At 36.3% G+C, this 19,598-nt stretch overlaps 1 protein-coding gene across 21 annotated transcripts in view; it reads right to left on the bottom strand.

The window, feature by feature from the left end:
• Positions 1-19,598, bottom strand: part of Dennd1a (DENN domain containing 1A) — a 462,364-nt gene that overhangs the window by 352,134 nt on the left and 90,632 nt on the right. For 20 of the 21 annotated variants that reach the window (XM_048813081.1, XM_048813091.1, XM_048813093.1 and 17 more), the window contains one exon: positions 1,314-1,363. The exons of the other annotated variant lie outside the window; for it this stretch is intronic. In XM_048813081.1, coding sequence (XP_048669038.1) covers positions 1,314-1,363 — 50 coding nt within the window. The remainder of the gene's footprint in view (positions 1-1,313; positions 1,364-19,598) is intronic. 21 annotated transcript variants of the gene reach the window in all.

The following is a 19,598-nucleotide window of genomic DNA, read 5'->3' as shown; positions in this document are numbered from 1 at the left end:
AATACTACAATGGTTGATTGGCTTAAAAAATAACATGTTAGAACCAAGGAGAGCAGTGATTAAGTGGCTGGCAACCTTCCAGAGTTGCTTTTTAGTACTTTTTAAAACTCCTTTGGCTACCAATTCCCATCTCACACTACTTAGGTTTACGGGGCAGGGGCAGGAGGTGGGGGACAACAAGCAGCACACTACCCACATGTACTCTAAAAGACTAAAATCCTTCGGATCCTGCCTTGCTTGGGTACACTGAAATACACAATAGAACCTTCCTGAAGATGGGCACATTTTATAGCTTTCTTGGAACATATTATAAAATTACTTATAATGGTTATTTCCTATAACCTGTCACTAAAAGTGGGATTTTTAAAACATCATGTACAATTTTGTAATTCAATTTTCCATTAAGACTGAAGAAAAGGCAAAAATCAAGAGAACAAATGAATGCTTCCAAAACATAATGTTTCAACTATGGTGAAAAACAGAGGGATATCTCCTGAAAAAAGATAAAGATCACTGTGTTTTCACTGTACTAATATAATTAGTAAATTATAGTTTTTATAAAATAGAAGAAAAAGCTTTACTAAAATTGTTACCATTAAACAATGGCTTATTTCAAAAACAAACAAACAATAACAACAACAACAAAAACCCTCAGATTATTTTATTTACCTTAAGAGTTCCTATACTTGTACCTCTTCAAGAAACAGTTTATCATAATGTAAATATTAGGGAAATGTTTAGATGTTTGTGTATTTTTTAGTCTAGAAACCTATAAAAAATGCTGATTTCCCCAGAGATATTACTATTCTTGGCCACCAAAACAAAATGTAAAACACTATTTAGCAACATGCCTTTTAATTAGCTGAATACCTTTAAACAAGATAGACCTGTGTTAATTTAAATTATAAGGTGAAGTCTAGGAAAACAAAATCTATACAATACTCATAAGATCATAAAGTAAGATAATATTATTTAAGCCAAATATATTCAGATTTAAATAAAAATTAAACAGCCCTGGATTAAACACCAACCATTCTTAATCATGGTTTAAGTCTGATAACCAAAATCAAAAAATTAATGCAATATAAAATACATGTCACAAACTAACCAATATAAAGCTCTAAGCTTTAAACTTTTTGATAATGTCTATAAAATCCCCAGGAAAGGAGAATATAACAACTCTCCTTGGAACTCAGATGTTTTAAAATGATGGTTAAACAGACAGAATGTTAAGAATGGTATGGTTTTTATTTTCTATAGCAGATTCATTAACACTTTTTTTTTGCTAATAAAGTTTGAAAATCTGACACTACCTGTCCACATAGAAGGGGAAACAAAACTTGGTCAAAGTCTGTAGAACTTCCTGTGGAGAGAAGGAGAGATAATTTATACATCTAATGGGACCAATAAATCTAACATTAACCACAGCACAATCTAACAACTTTACCCTGAAGAAAGAGAAGACAGATGAAGAAATATGGGCTTTATCAATTACATGGGAGGAGTACCAGGCAGTCAATCATGAGAAATAATAAACATGATCAAACTTCATTAAAAATGAAAAATTAATCAAGAATCACACATGGGTAAGCAGCAGGAGCCATGCAGGAAAGCTCTGATGGGAGGGAGGCGGTTGGGTTGCTGAGTGTTAACACCCCTCCAGGGACCATCTCCAGCCTGACCATATGGATCAGAGTGAATAACACTGAGCCACATGGGTTTGGCCTGGCAGGGCTGCTGTTGCTGGCACTGTTTTTGCCTGTTACCTAGGAACAGAGGAGGCCGGGATTAGACAATACTTCCCAATATCAATAGGCCAAATCACAGCAGAATAGAAAGCCAACTTGAAGATAATTGTCCCTGAACATTATCAACTACATATTTTAAAGTTCAAAACTTCATTTACAAAGAAGTTGCCATTTGGGGCAGAAATTAATTTTGGAATCAAACTGCAAACTGTAACCACTCTAAGTGTATACTATTTTTATTTAAATACCATTATCATAATATGTTACCTGTTTATAATTTATGGAAATCTAAAGCAAACTACCAGTCTAAACCTTTTTTTAAACAAATATCAAGGTAAATAAAACCAAGCACAATATTCAGGAGAGAGACACAAAAAGTAGAGTGACATCTCAAAGATTTGTTTTCATAAAAGGCAATCTTCTTACATTAAGACAAAAATAAACACTGGAACATCAGACATAGTGTATAGTGGTGTGGGGCTTTTCCCAACAGGCCCATTTCACATATATACACATAGCTAAACACATATATAAACATATACACACGTAATTACTACGTTCTTCATAGGACTTTCTTTAGCTTGACTTAATTTAACTGCAGGCTTTGATAGCCCACAGTTGTGCTTATCATATGTTCATAGACCAATGTTATAAATTTTAAAAAAAGTATTCCTTTCATGCATTTGATTTGCTTTTTAACTATTTAAAATCCTAGCTTCCAAGACAAAATGAAGAACACATTTTTCAATCACTGAGAAGCTGGTTTAAATTAAAACAAACCAGCCCACTGCAAATCCTAATCCAAGTGATAAATTAAAGATTGGTTTACAAATGTAGCACTTTTCTAACCAATAATAATGAATTATCAATGCTAACTGAATTGATGCTTCTCGCTTCATTTATTTTTAAAACCAGTTCTATCATTCAAGAAATAAACCACATCAATCTAATAACCCACTCAATGAAGCAGAAAGCACATTGACTTGCTCTGCCAGAGCATGTTCCGCCTACATAATTCAATTGAGCATATCCTATTTTTTAATATCATCTTGAACTGGTACTATGTGTATCACAGCACTGTTAAGGCATGTCATGAAAGAATAATGAATAGAAAACTCAAAAATAAAGTAGATAAGAATACCTCAGCATATTCTAAGAGGCATTACTTATAAAAAATTTAATTTTGTAATGTGGTATTCAGAGGCCCATACATATTGCTTTTAAACCAGTTGTTTAAATAAATTACAATAACTAGTCTCACAGAATCACCTCAAGAGCAATTTCTGTGTGATGTCATTACATCAAGTATTGGAAAAGAAATCATATAAACAGTCACTTTAAGTTTTAGTTAATTAGAAAATAGACTATAATTCACAAACACAAAACTCATGACTTATTTGCAAAAAAAAATCTATGTCAACTTTCAAATAACATCACAAAGTATCTCTTATCTTCATTATTCTTTAAAATTCAGTTCTAAGCTCTCACTCACTGCCAATATCAGCTACAAAGACAGTTATCTTTTACCCCTCAAAAGTTTTAGGTGCATAAAGCACTTCTGTACTCTACTCTATGCTGGAGTTATGCTGGCAAAAGGCCTCAAAGATTTTTTAAAGAAAGGACCCCCATGGCTATGAGAAAGCATCATGCCCTACAGCAGTCAAGAAATCTAATAAGCCCAACTTATTACTCACTATAATATAACAACTACTTACCACTTTCTACTGTCAAGAGTAAAAACCAATCTTGAACTTGTCAGATAATACTAGAAAGAATATCAAACTACCAAACAGATTAAGTGTAACCCATCTCCCATCAATCTTCCTTTTTTACCTAAGAAAATAGTTATAAGTCTAATTAAGCAATGGGGCGGGGGGGGCGGTGAGAAAAGGAAATATAGGCAAATGTAGACACATGTTTGTACATTACAATATGTTTCTTCATGTTTGTGATATTGCAAGAGCTTGATATTCCAATTTAAGTCAAACTAGTTGATGGTGTGCTGTCAGAGGAAAACTTGGTGCTAGGCATATTCACACATGATATCAATCAGAATTGAAATATCTACCTCTCAGTTTGGGAAGGGGAGGACAAGATGAGGGAGTGAAAACAAGCCTGTTCTTTGTAAATAAAAACTGCTAAAATAAACCACATTTCTTAAGACCAATGCTTTCCTTTCAATTACCTTACCTCATCCTCTTTGACAAAAGAAAAACTCACTTATTCAAATATGAAAAGGCCACTCTCCAAGGGAGGGAGGGGTTTTTAACCCCTGATTTAAATTTATTTTGAGCATTCTAGTTATGGCAGAGTGTGCCAGAATCTTTCAATATCAACTTTACTAGGGAAACGATCATTAAACCAGTTTACCAGCCTCTTTTTCTCTCTAGAATCTGCATCTTTGGCTAGGGAACTTTCTTCATAGAAGGCAATTTTTCTGTTCTCCCTTGAAACACAAGCTCTTTCAGACAACCAGCCTCAGTACAACTTCAAGTACTGCCACATAAATCGGATCTTGAGATGCAGCACAGCTGATGAAATGTAAATGACCTCATTGGGAAGACGAGGGGTGGAAAGGATTGTGTGCCAGTTCTCCAGATCAATTCCCAAGTTTATATTTTCACAAATCTTTCTATGTACAGTTTGATTCTTTAACATTTTAATGAGCAAAAAAAGTGAATCTATAGTAGCCAGTCACCACAGTTAAAGTGCAGGGCATGAACTAGATCCCAGGAGGGAACCAGTCCACCATGTCACCACTGGCTTTAGGACATTCGCCACCTGGTTCCATGTCCCCAGGTTCCAACTCTTTTCATAATCAAAACACTGCTGACATTATAAACCCCAGACGGGTTTTCTAAAATCCCTCCCAATCAATATATCCAACACATAACTTATTGGAGACAACACTGAGCTCATTGATTAAGGTGAGTTCAGTAGCAAAGTTTTCAAAATAAATGAGACAAGAAGATAGCATTCAACCCCTTTGTGTCACCAGACAATTTATGAAATAGGCAATTTCCAAAAGGGCTTTTCTTCCTAACAAAATATATGATACTTCACATGGGAAGAAACAGGAGCAGAGGGGGCAGGGAGGAACTGTGGTAGGCAGGCAGTTAGAAAAACCTTTCAGTTGAGCATATATTAAATGGCAGACTGCAACAACATCTACAAAGCTCTGCCTACAAGTAGACCCCACGCCTGAATATGAACCAAAATATGAAATTAAAACACCTAACCCTGGACACACTTGCGAATGAAATTCAGAAATGAACTCAAAGTTCATTTCAGTCTACACCTGATTCATTTCACCCAACACAAATTCTCATCTGGTCAGAAAGCTCATCAAGGGAATTTGCTCCAATCTGGGCAAAGTTGATTATATACTGGCACTAAGCCAATCTCTTAAAAATCCTGTAAAGGTAAAGGTTTAAATTTATAATATTATCCATTATAGGATCCTATCTGGAAGCAAAATCTTGAAAACTAAATTCAATGAAGTTAATTGGCATTATTAATCATGAGATTTTTACCAATTTGCTCTGAATTTGGTGTACAAGGTGAGGGAGTATAGGCAATTTTGTAACAGCTCGTTTCAAATGTCCAATACTTTGTTTTCATTGCTTCACTGAAACTTACAAAAAAATAGTATTATGTGGCAGATGAAAACAAATGCCAGTCATACACAGACATATATACCTCACAAATAAATGTCATCTGAAAGATAAAAGCACAAGCTGATCATAATGTCCAATGGAGCTATAGAATGTGGGGAGATGAGCCACATTCTTACAGTTCAAAAGTGGAAAAAAATGTGTGCAAGAAAACATTTAAATGAAAGGCATAAATAAGTGAAAGTATTTTGAAATATATAAAGCCACAATTAGCCTCTTTGTGGTTTGCTGAAATCTGATAGAGGAATAGATAATTTACCTTTATCCCCCCCCCAAAAAAAAGAAAGAAAGCAAAGTAGGGAGAGGTGGGAAACTGTAGGAGAACATTTCCTGGGTTTCTTATCTAATTTATTTGTTCATTTCAAAATGTAGGTATGTGATGAAAAGATCCGTGGAGCTCAAATTCCTAAAATACTCTCTTTCTAAGTTTTTTCTTTTAATAGCATGAGTGAAATGCTGACCCTCTAAGTCCTGCAATTGAGAGCAGTGCCACCGACTTGAAAGAAAAATCTTTGATTGATGATCTTAAAACTCAAGTTGAAAGTTAAAAACAGAACACACACAAATCCAAACATTAAAAAGCTAACAAAATTTCTACTTCAAGCTATTTCAAGTTAAAACCAGGGACTCTGAGGGAAAGCAAACAAAGATTTTAAATGGTTAAGAAGGGGAAAACAGAAGATCTTGGAAGCTTAATTAGCAACAAGTTCAAGAATGTTGATCAGAAGTTTCCTAAATGTGAAAACAGGAAATATAATTTTTCACCTTCACTTTGAGTGTCAAATTAAATCCTAGATCCATACTCTGGCTAAAAACAACTTTTCTTTTTCGTTGTTTTTTTTGTTGTTGTTCAGTGAGAAAAAGAAGCTTTGAATAAAGAATTTTACAGAAAGACCTTTCAATACCAAACATAAAAGCTGGGTCAAATTTCTAACAATGTGGCTCAAAGGCTACAGAGTCTGCTTCCTTTCCTTGATAGGAATATTCAATATTTACTCCTAGTTTACATTTTATAAACTTTAGTTGATTTTGAGTCATGTATATAATTATAGTAATCTGTATATTACCTATTATTCAGAATACATGTTGTAATTCAAAGCATTACTATATTGTAATTCAAAAAATTACTATGAAATAAAGAAAATCATCATGTTCTATAATCATGTATCAAATAAGCTTTATATCTAAATTGTCAAGGATATTAAGTGCAGAAAAGGAAGGTATACAACAGCACAAGAGCCATCCCTAGAACTATTTTTACATATCAATCTCCATGACCTTCTGAAGTCCGAAGTAAAAACTTTTTAACAAAATTATTCTTTTGCATCCTTCCCTTTCTTTCAAAAACTACCTAAAATAAAATTGTTCCATAATCACAATATTATATAACATGCTCTATTCCAAGATTTCTTTTTATTGACTTTAAACCTTACATCAAAGGGGTTGAAAATGAGAGCTTTATTTACAAAGTATTAAAGGCCAATAAAATTCTTAATGTTATTTCAAATACTTAACAAATGAACAACTGATTTGGTTACCATCTCTTATAATTACTATTTGGTGGCATCAATAATATAATTCCTCAGATCTATTATTATTACTCAAAAATATTTTTGTCTTATGCATTTCCTTAATCATTTTAATTCCTGTTATCTGACCAGGCATGTTTTCAATATTTCTTAAAAGGAGGAGGAAGAGGGGCTACAAGTCAGCACATACCAAAGGAATAGGGTCCCAACAGTAAAACTGCAAACATGGTTTCACTGAAGAAGCAACTTGCCCTCAGGAAGATACTATCAAAAAAAAAAGGGGGGGGCGGGGGTAAAAAAAAAAAAAAAAAGAAAGAAAAAAGAGCACTGATAGAAATACTATTTTGTAAGCATATTAAAAGCTGTCAGCTTTTAAATATTTTAAATGCACACAAAAATGTGCACAGATGGGCATCTTTTCTGTTCACATTAGTCTAGGAAAAAAATCTTTCATTATCAAGCTCAAAGTCCTTGAATTTTTTAAACTTAATTGTGCCTCTATTTCTTAGAATTCACACCCCAAGGCCAAAGCTTTCCTGCCACCAGTCCTTCAAATCTGACTTGGACATTACACGGGAGGAGGCTCCAAGCCTCCCTGAGGTCTCACTCCTTTTACAACACACGAAAAAGCAGTCGATAATGGGCCCGTGCTGAATTCACTGCTCTCCACGTCTCCTCTTGGGACATAAGCCTAGCAGATGTGATAAAAACTGTGTCAGAGAAGTGGCTCTAGTTTGTGCCTTAATGACAACTTAAACCTCTAAACCAATACAACTAAAGGACTAACAGAACTGGCTGTTACCTCTCTCTCCTGCCAATCTTCGAACATCTCTGACCTAAATTAGCACCTCTACCCCCAACTTCCCCTGCCACTCCACAAAATCTATTCTAATTTTAAAAGATAAATGAATTCAGCAAACACATCAGTGGCACAAATATCTGGGTACTCTGTATATATGTGTATTATGTGTCCTATAATTATGTCCTGACACATATTTCATATAGTTTGGATTTTCTCAAGGTATGATTGAGCATTCAGATGTCTTAAAGGACTGCCTGGTAATCCCCTCCCATCACCAACCCAGTAACCATATTAACTCGTACCACTGGGAGACTCACGGTTTCCAAAAACTACCTAACAGTCTAAAGATTATTTTTAAATATGTTCAAATGTAGGAAAGAAAGGTGATATTCTGAGTTACTGAAACATTTCAATTATTAAAATTTATGTGGGAGAATTTTTTAAACCATGGGTGGCTATATTTTTCTTTTAATTTGTGAGACTCTTTGTCTTACCTAATGATACGGTACTGAAAAATTGATTTAAATGTGTACTTTTGATAATATTTTCTAAATTCTATAATTCAGCCTTCAGATGATGGGGTTTTTTTAGCCAGTATCTTGAAAGCCTATTCAGTCACAATTGCATTCCCACTTAATCAGCAATCATTGTTCTGGGATGCAGGACTTTGTTGTCAAGACAAGCACCAAAACCTTAAAAAAAATTTTTCAGAACTGGCATAAGAAAAAAGTGATCTTTGTCAGACAAGGACAAATTTATGCAAATCTTTTATAAACATTCACAAACATTTATTTAGCTTTTGAAATGTTGGCCTCATTTGAGAGCATGAAAATGAGGGGGAAGTAGGAAAACGCAAAGGACAGCTTAGAAGCTGGCACGCTACATAAATATTCAGAAGGAAGATTATAGGATTCATGTTAGGCTGTCTTAGGCTTCTCCAAAGTCCACACAGAATAGCAAAGAACAAAACTAACGAGAAGTACAGCAGATGTTAGACAATGCATCGGCCTCTTTTCCTCTCTCACTTGGCTATACTTGGACGCTTTTATATTTTCTTTCAATATGGTTAGGTCATTCAAGGATTCTCCTATAGACTGTGTATTGTGGCTACAGATCTATAAGCTGGAGGTCTGTCAGCTTTCCAAAAGTTTCCAATGAAAAGGCATTATGCAAATTCTACCTCTCTTACCCTCTTTCAGGGGGGAAAAAAAAGCCTCCAGTATGCAGTCATCAGAGTATTGGAAGCCCCAGCCTTCATTTCTGTATAGCTGTGTTTGCCTCCAGGCCACGCTGCTTGTTTTGACAGTGGATCCCCCCAGATAGTTGGGATTAGTCGAGCTTGTTTAGATAAACTTGAAATCAAGGCCTTCTCTAGGTAGACAGCTAGATGTAGCTACCGAGTTTCCAGCTGCCTCCTCCTTTCATCCCCAAACAACTGCAGATTCACAGTAGCTATCACAGCCACAGGCTATGTCACATACATAAGTACAAAATTAAAGGCTGCTAAAAGAAGCCTTTGTAAGTCTTAGTGCTAAAATAAGGAATCTGTACTGCTTGGTTTATACAAATTATTCTAGCACTACCAGTATGGAACTGAAATCATCAGTTAACAAGGCGTGTTAATCAAGATTCCTAGCTTCTTCTGATGAACAGGATCATAGTTTGGTAATACACCTAACCTTCTTATTAGCTCTTGTATGAGAATAATAGCTGAAAAGGTTGAAAAGAAAATAATAGGCTTTATTTATCCAGTGCCAGGGGATGTTAGACACCATCAACAAACATTGTGAGCAGAATATGAAAACTGAAATGTAAATATCAAATCCACTTTTGAGAGAGTATTATTTAGCAGTTGATTAGATAAGGTCTCACTAAACAGTCATCTCTATTTATAGAACTTTTATTTCTCACAGCCTACAGATTTTGATAGAAAGATATAAGGAGGATTTAAGACTGAAGAAATTTATATAATCAAAATAGATTGATGATATCTCATTACAAAGTCAAAAGGCAAGATGATATGAAAACCTACTGAAATTTGAAAAAGTTTTCTAAAATCTAACACTCAAGGAATTTAAACTTTGTAACAAGGGTGGGGGGAGTCCCTTTAGAGAAAAAAATAAAATCAAAGAAAATAATTCAATGTCATAGATATGTGTTCTTTCGCTTTGCATATTTTGCTGCAACATACAGAGGCTAATGTTTACCTGAGGCTGCCTGAGAAAAACCATGAACAACAATGGAACCGGAAGAGGTTTAAACATTCCAAGATACCACACAGTACAGAAGTCCTTTTACTCTGATGATCTGTCATGTTGCACAAGGCAGCTTTCAATCAAAGTACGCCTGTTGCCACCAAAAATGTGTTCTCTGGATTCAAGAGGTAAGTCACTATTTCATAGAAAAGCCCTAACACATTTAAACATTTTGGAATTACATCAATTTCAGTTTCCCTGTGAATTTTGGGTTCATTTCACACACAACTTACAACCTAAAGGAGTCAGCAACTCCTTTTCTCTAAATGGTTAGCAGTAAATATTTTAGGTTTGTGGGCTACTTAAGAGTCTCTGTCACAGTCTTCTTTGTTTTTTTATAAGCCCTACAAAGGGTAAAAGAAAAAAAAATCTTAGTGTTCATAGGTCATTTAAAAACAAAAACTTTGGCCCTGGGCAAGATTTGGCCAGCTAGCAATATTTTGTCAATCCTGACCTAGGAGCCTGGTAACAACATGATACAAATTCACTACTGTCCCCAAACTCAAATTCCTAAAAGGTAAAATGACCTTGCCAACCACAGTATTTCTGGAAACCCAATAATTCACACCTGGTTGTTGCTAAGTAGTCAAATGTCTACTGCAGGCAAACATACCCTTTTTTAAGAAAAAAAATTATTACAAAGAATTAAAAATATTTCTACCACCTAGAATTCACAACTCTTCTGTGACATGGACTCATCACAAAAATAGTTGCTTCTTTTATAAACAATTTTTTTTTCTGTTTTTTGTCTTGTTCTGTTTTGGGTTTTTTCAGTGCTGAGGATGCACCCAGGGCCTTGTTGCATTAACAGTTCACTTCTATAGGTGAGGTCAAGGGTTTTCTTGACAGATAAATGAATTCATGTTCTCTGAATTATTGACAGCTCCTCCCTTTGAGAATGATTTTATTTATAACATTTTTGAAAATAATATTAAAATAGGGGAAGAGCTTTTCTGGTACTCTACTCATGGCCCAAATATTTGTCCAAGGTTCTGTTAGATAAAGAAAATAGGTGGGCCTCTTCTTGCCTCTCTCTCTCTCTACTCAACTTCTGGTGTCCATTCCAACATCTTTCCCTTCAATGTGTTTCCCAGGATTTTATCTTCCTCCTTCTCTCTCTGCATCCTCCTTTAATAAAAGTCTACATATACTTTAGTTTCCATTATCTTCACTAATTAAATGACTCTCGAATTGAAATCTTCATCCTGGACTACCCTTGCAGCTTCAGGCTCCTGTTCTAACTGCCTATTGCACATTCCGCCTCACCTCTCACAGGTTCTCAGGCTGGACATGTCTACGATCCAAATTTGTCATCTGGGTTCCTATATATCTGCTAATCTCTTTCATCCTATCAGAACAAGAAAGGCTATCAGACCACCACTGATTCTTGCTGGGGGACAGATGATCCACTCACATGACTTAGATTCAAATGCATGTGACTTAATCCAAGGTTGTTGGAGTTCAACATAACTTTGTCAAGAAAAGCTTCTGATTCCTTGAAACTTTTCCAAGTGTTAGTAAACAAGACAGAGGATAAAGGAATTCTAAAATCAAATCTATGTCAAAATCATCTTAAAAAAGAAAACCAATGTGGTTCCCTAAGCAAGAAGACATATTTAGTACCAGACAGTGTGCTAGAGACGAAAGGCAGTAACCAAGTAAGAGGTATGGTGCCTGTCCACATGGAGCTTAGGATCTAACTGGAAAGAAAGAGACTATAGAAATGGATGCCAAAATACCTAAGAACAGAGAGCTCTAGAAAAAATGACAAGGGCCTAAAGTTAGAAGGATCAAGAAAGGCCTCTTGGGAAGCGACATTGAAGTGGGACTTAAGAAATGAATAGGAATCCAACAAGTAAATATTTGGAGAGGGAATACAAAAGTAGCAGCAGGGGGAAGGGCCACTGGACATTGAGTCCTTTGCACAAAGAAGCTGGTAGGTTGGAGCAGAAGAGGCGATGGTGAGAGAGAGAGGCAAGTAAGCTTGGACAGCCTGGCAGGGGTCACATCACACAGGACCTTACAGGGCATGTCAAGGAGTCTAAACTTTACTATAATGCATAGAAAGTCACCGAAGTGTTTGAACCTTCTGCATCCAGTTTACACATAACTTTTCAACCTCTTATCCCACTCTTAACTGTTCCAGACCCCCAGGCAGACTCAGGACATCCCAATTCTTTGGCTGTTCTTCCTATCACCAAACTGACCATAATCTCAGCATCCTACATTCCCACAGGAGGGGAAAGACATCCAGCTGGGTGCCCTTCAGGCCTCCCAGAAGAAAGAGGAGCCTTGAATAATAACCCTGGCAGTAGGGAGAGTGGTTGTGCTCAAAGACAGCAACAAAGGAACTGTAACAAATTTGAACAGGACCATCTCTTCTGAACCTGCTCCCTTATAGTCGGTATTTCTTCTGAGTTTCCAAAATCCATTTTAATACACACAGAGAAAGCATGTGTGATTTTTTTGCAATTAATTTGCTAAATATCATTAATTCTTAAGAAGTCATGAATTATAAATATAGTATTTTTAAATACCACTAGGTTAAAAAATGCTGCAAATGAAATGATACATCATCAACTCTAAGACAAATCCCAATTTCAGAGATGTTAATATATGAAAAAAGTGTGCATCTTGGAATTGGTGAAATATTTTACAAGCCTGTCTCCTCTTAGACTTATAAAATATTTAGATGAAATTAAGAAAGGTAGGGATTAGACCCAATGTCAGTGTCTAGCAGAGTGCCTGGCACAAAGAAAATGCCCAGTGAATGATGGTGCTGACAAAAATGACTGGATGACAGTCTAGAGATTGAGAAGGGAAGAAAGAGCATTAATGAAGCACTTTCCGTTGTCAAGCACTGTACCTACAGTCTACATGCCTTCTTGTTTAATCTTCACAAAAAGCAGAGAGATCACACGGGCCAAAGCATAGATTTGAATTTATTAGAGAGTGAAACTTAAGACTTATTTTTTACATAGAAAATGAAAAAATAAAACTACTCAAATTTGTATAAATGTAAAATTAGTAATTTCTGTCAAAAGTTTATCATTTATGCCTAATAACAGGAATTACACATGTAATTAAAAGTGAACAATGTTTCTTCTGGTTATGAAACCAACCTATTCAGCCTTAATTTTGCCTCTCATATGCCAGCGGTCACCGTTCTCTGGAGAAAGTTGGGTGGCAACTGGAAAGGGACTTACAAAACAGCTACTAAGTGTCAAGTCTAGTGCTAGGAGGTTTTTGTTTTGTTTTGTTTGTTTTGTTTTACACATATGCTCAATGATCCTATTGTAAACTCAGGCAGAATTATGAGCCTTATAGATGAGCTGAGTAGAATTAGCTTCAGGTAGACTGGTGAAGTAATTGGTTGCCTAAATCTCTACTGAGAGATTTTCCCTCTCCATCCCTATTTATCAACATTTCATCTCCACAGTACCACACACATGGCTGCAACTCTGCAGGAGCAGCCCTTCATGGGGAACAGAGCTAATCTAATGTCCCTCTCCTACCTCACCCCACTTGCAACAGTGGAGTGGAACATTTGTGCTGTTCTGTTAAAGGTTCTTAGGGCAGGGTAATCTTACTTGCCAGTTTGCTCAGGATATCCCAGGTGTGCCCACGATTCTGGTAATCAGTGTACTCCCCTGAACTCTCAAAAGTATCCTGGGTTGGATGCTATGGTCACCAGAACCAAGAGAGGGACACCAGTGTTTGTCTGCAAGGCAGGGAAATGATAAACAGTTGTTTCATCATAAATAAATAGTGGGTTCTGCTTTGTGAGGAAAAACTGAAAAGGGATGGTAGAAGATTTAATTTTTAATCACTTGACTGCAGACTAAGAATTTAACAAAAAACCTTCTCTTTGCTTCATCTCATTTATGCTGGAAAACACTGAAGTAGACAAATTCGGTGTTATCTAGATATTATGGCTTCTTCTCTTGCCAAATTCTACAGAATTAGTATTACTTTCTGTTTCAGTCAGCTTTAGCATCTCTGGAACCAAAATACCTGACAATAAAAGGATAAAAAGTCTATTTGGGCTAACAGGTTAAGAGGTTTAGTCCATAGATGGCCAACTTGATTGCTCTGGGCCCAAAGTGAGGCAACCCATCTGGGGGATCAAGAAACAGAGAGAGGAAGGGGGAAAAGACCACAGGGAAGAATGTACCCTTCCAGGGCCTACTTCCAGTGACCTACTTCTTCCAGTCATGCCCCCAACTGCTTATAGTTATCACCCAGTCAATCCATTCAAACTAGGATGGACTAGTTATGACTCCTACAATCCAATTACTTTACCTCCATACTTTCTGCATTAACACAGGAATTTGGGTGGGTGGGTGGATGGGTTGGGGGTGGGGGGACATTATGTCCAAAGCATAAAACCTTCTCATTTTCAGATGAATACAATGAGGCTGAAAAATGAAAAGCTTTTTCCCAAAGTAACATATGCAAAGTCAAATCTCATATACCATGGGAATATTAGTTTTCTATCTTTTCTTTGGGCCAAACACAACAAAGGAGGAAAAAAAGCATTTAAATTGTTGGGGGGGGGATTTCTTAAGAAATAAATGAGAAATAATGAAAAGTATTTCTAGCAGCCATTAAAAATCTGTTTATTATAACAGATACGTTTTTAAAAATCCAAAAATATTTCTCAACTTGCCAGGGGTTTCGAGCTCCAGAAATAAGAATCTGGTAGGTTGGCAGAGTGCTCTGATAAAAATAATATTCTTGGCAATTTACAGGTTATGCTTCTAAAACTAAATGTTATATAAAGAGGCATCATGTTTGAAACATATTCAAACACAAGAATCTTAAACACCTCTGGTTAAAACTCTGTTAGGCAAATTGAGATTTCAAAAATGCACATTTTGATTTGTTCAAATTCTGAGCCCAAAGATCACAATGTGAACACTGTTCAGCCATTTATTATTATTATATATCAAATATCTGGCGTCCTAACATCCATTCACACAGCAACAGGTTCTGAAGCCTTGGATTTGAAGCAAACAAGAACCTATGAATTCCTGACTAGGGGTAAGAGAGAACACATAAGTAAGGATAACATGTTCTAGGTTTTCTGATAGAAATATAGTCAAGATAAAAGGAAGGTATTATCAAGTCCACCTGGGAACGTGAAAGACTCCTCAGAGGAGGTGATATATGAACCATTTTTGAAAAACAAGTCAGTATTTCCTATACATACACACTCTATAAGAATATTCCAGAAATAAAAGCAATATGAAACATCACATATTCACAAGGTTGATAGGAAAATAAATGTTCTTTGATGAGCTTGAGTTTTTTAAAAAGACAATGCCTTGCACAAGGTTATGGTTTGGTCCTCAGCATATTTAAAAAGAAAAACAAAGACAATCTCAATTATTTTATAAGATGCCTTTCATTTGCATCCACCAACCCCCCCACTAGCTACATGCACATGAGTACATGAACTTACACACACACACATGCTCACAATCTCGGCTTCATGTTATAGCACATTTGAAATCTGAAACTGACCAAAATTAAGACAGTTTGAAATTATGATGGTCAGAAGAATCTTAACTCTACTATATTGCATATAAGTACTTTAAAAATGAAAGCTGCCACAGTAATACAAAGTATTACACGCAGCCCAAAGGGTTCATTTACAAGGACAGTGGAATCTATTAATAAATTTCTGAGGTTTTGAACATAGGAGTCTCAACACAATAGATTTTACAACTGTAATGATTTTTTAATGTGAAACCCCTTCATCACCATTTAAAAATGTTTATATTTTAGTACATTTTAGAATATCAATAATAGTAACCATTACCTGGTTATTTATTCTTTCTTTCCTTGACAAAGTACCTCAATCACTTTTGTGACTTCTCTAAATTTCATTCTGGAACAATGTAGATTTAGAAAGGAAAAAATTTTCCAGAATTCTTCCTAAAACAGGTCTGAAACTCTAGAAGCAAAGCTTACCATACACAACTTGAACACCAGACAAAAAAGAGGCACCAAACTTGGGTTCCCTGATAGCTTAAACTTAGTTGAGACTATACAATTATTAGGTACCAGGTGTTCGTCTAAGTACTTCACACATTTCTTTTTTATTGTTGTTTTTGTTTTTACTTCAGACATTTCAAATCAACTAAATCTCACCAGAATCCTGTGAGGTCTTTACTATGATCATCTCTAGTTTACAAGTGAGGAAATGAAATCCCAAAGTGACAAATGGCAGAGCTGGGTTTGAAACCCAAGCAGTCCAAATCCAAAGTCCATCCATGCTCTTAATCACCACTATCATGCTTCCAAGCTCACTTGCTTCATATTATTCACCAAGTCCCTCATTTGTTCTACCTGATAAGAGGGCCCTCTAACACTAGCTATAACCTTTTCTATAATGGAAGAGTTTACAGACTGACAGAGAGACAGACATAAACTAGATAATGTAAGGAGTAAACATCCCAAGTGCTCTCCAAGAGCTAAGAGTACAGTGACTAATTTAGTCAGGACACATTTCACAGAGAAGGTAATACACACTGGGCATTTAATAATTAACATAAGCATATTGGTACTGGTATGGAAGTGGGGTAGGGGGACAAAAGGGACCAAAAAAAAAATCCCAAAAACAATTTGAGCAAAAATATACAGAAGTGAAAGAGTAAAGCATGCTGGGAAATGGTGAAGCATCTTGCATCTTGGATATAAGGGGAAGTCACAGGAGACAAGGCTAGAAGATGGGTCAAGGTCAGATGATGATGGGCCTTAATCCAAGTTAAGGAATTTAGGGTAGATCCTAAAGGCACCAGTAACTGAAAAGAAACACTGTGAGTTGATTTAGGTTTTTGAAGGGCATCCCGGGCCATCTTATGGAGGGTAGTAACTTTAGGGTAACTGGGTTGTTCGTTGGCTATTAGGAAAAGTATACATGGGAGAAGCTTGGATTGTGAATGCAAAGGGGAATAGAAGACTTGCATAGCCAACAGAGCAGTTCAGGAAGGACAACAAAGAGGACTTAATGCAAATGTGTCCGTGCACCCAAGGAGCTTCATGATTACATGAAGCTAAAGATAAGATGGAGACTACAGCTCTCAAAAGCAGGCCTAGTCTTCTTAGTTCTAATCATCGGGTAACTTGTGAAAAACACAATTATTCAAAAGTACTAAAAAGACACCTAATATTTAGTGGAGCTGTTTTTGGAGCCAGAAGAAAACCAGGAAAACACTTATTATAAGAATGTATAAATAAGGATTACATAAATTACCATAGCTGTCTACCTTGGCATGCTTTCAGAAAGTATGGCTCAAAAAGAATTTGTCTTTTTCCTGAGTTCCTTCTTCATAATTATAACAACTAGAGAATGACCAAACTGGGAAGAAACCTTCACTCAAAAGAAGAGCCTTAAGACAGAAAATGTCTCAATTTTTCAAATGAGTCTGGCTAAACGTTTAAGGTTTTGAAACATATTTGCATCAAGAAGCCGGTTCAACAACATCTAATTCTTAAAGTCACTGTTTTCTGGAAATGGGGTAAAACTCAGGATTATGGGTATTATAAAAGAACACCTCTTACATACAAAATAGTTGGTCTTTGGCAAACACTCTAAAGAGCACTAATCAGATATTTGTCCCAGATAATAAATTTGACTTGTAACAACACAGGAGAAAATAAAAAGCAGCACATGATGGATTTTTTTACCCTTCCGTGAGCCTACATTTGAAGAACATTTAAGCCAGCCACCTGTCAACAATGAGACACTTTTAAACATACATAAAGAACCAGATTTTTACTCTGGGATACATTTATACATCTTCAATCTATGAATGAATATTTTTAAAGAGAGAGAGAATTTTTTAATATTTATTTTTCAGTTTTCAGTGGACACAACATCTTTATTTATTTTTTAATGTGGTGCTGAGGATGGAACCCAGGGCCACATGCATGCCAGGCAAGCGCGTTACCACTTGAACCACATCCTCAGCCCTATGAATTTTTTTTACAAAGTTATAATGTAATCCATCAAAACAGTTCCATATATACATATATTTGTGTGTGTGTGTGTGTGTGTATCTTATATATATCTTGGGGGCAATTGTGGTTACTCAAGTAGCAGTTCAAGAAAGCTGCTTCACCAGGGTGCTTTGTTGGTATCATGCCAACAATCACCTCCCAGGTTTTAGGGTCTAAAGAGACTGAGAATTTGTATCTTTGGATAAAAAAGTTACAGATTCACCAACAATCCCAGACTGCTAAGTTACAAAGAAATATGAAAACTGACCTTTTTAAGCAAGTGGTTAAAAACTACATGAATCAACAGGCAATCTTAAAAAGGACATATCTAGGCTGGGCATGATGGTACAAACCTATTATCCCGGTGACTCAGGAGGCCGAGACAGTAGGATTGCAAGTTTGTGGCCAGCCTCATCAACGTAGACCCTGTCTCAAAATAAAATAAAAAGGGGTGGGGATGTAGCACTTACCCAGCATGCATGAGGCTCTAGGTCCAATCCCCAGAACCACAAAAACAAAAAAGCATACATCTAAACAAGCCTTTCCTTAAGGGTGGCCCTAAGATCTTTCACTGGGTTTTTACCACTCTAGTTAACTTTAATATCTATGGCTTCACATCACAAAGAACAAGAAATTGCAGGCATCACCATCCAAAGGTCCTAGTTTTCAGAGACACTCCCAACTTCAGGTGTCTTAACCACTTCATTGTTCCAATCCCATCTAAACAGCTCGGACAAGACATGCCTGTCCTTCAGTCTAACAGACAGTACACTTCTGCAGAGAAGAGATGGAGTCTACTTCTCTTTCTTGTTACCTGCAACAGTGTCTGACCCACAGCATGCAGATATGTACTTACCAATCTCTCTCTCAATTAATGCACAAACCAAACTTAATCTCAGATTGTATTTGACACCAAAAACAGATATGAAGGGTAAAAAAGCAGAAAACATAGTCACTTGTAACTATAAGTCAGTATTTTGTTTTGTTTTTGGTTTTGGTATAGGGATTGAACTCAGGGGCACTTAACTACTGAGCTACATCCCTAGCCCTTTTGTTATTTTATTTTGAGAAAGGGTCTGGCTAAGTTGCTTAGGGCCTTCCTAAATTGCTGAGGCTAGCTTTGAACTTGCTATGGTAAGTCACTGGGATTATAGACATGTGCCACCACACCTGGCTTAAGTCATTGTTTTTCAGATCAGGTTGCAGAATCATTTTAAAACATGATCTATTTGGCCATTATATAGGTAAATTCTTCAGACGATATTCAAATGAATTCACAAATTCTGTTCCATGGTACAGAATTTCATAAAATGTTTCCCAGATCAGCCACAAGTACTGGTATGTACCTATGGTCTCAGGCACTTGGGAAGCTGAGGCAGGACAATCACTTAAGCCGAGTTTGAGACTAGCCTGGGCAATAGACCAAGACCCAGTCTTAAAAAAGAAAAAAGAAAGTTAGTTTCCAAGATTAAATGGACCTAACTATTTAGAGTGACCCAACTTGAATAGACTATATAAGTAGGGTAGAAGTACCCACTCTGGAGAAGATTGGGGGAGGAAGGGACAGAGGCAGGGGGGTGGGG

This window comes from Marmota marmota, unplaced genomic scaffold, assembly GCF_001458135.2.
Source record: "Marmota marmota marmota unplaced genomic scaffold, marMar, whole genome shotgun sequence".
NCBI lineage: Eukaryota > Metazoa > Chordata > Mammalia > Rodentia > Sciuridae > Marmota > Marmota marmota.
This window is presented reverse-complemented; position numbering and strand designations above follow the sequence as displayed.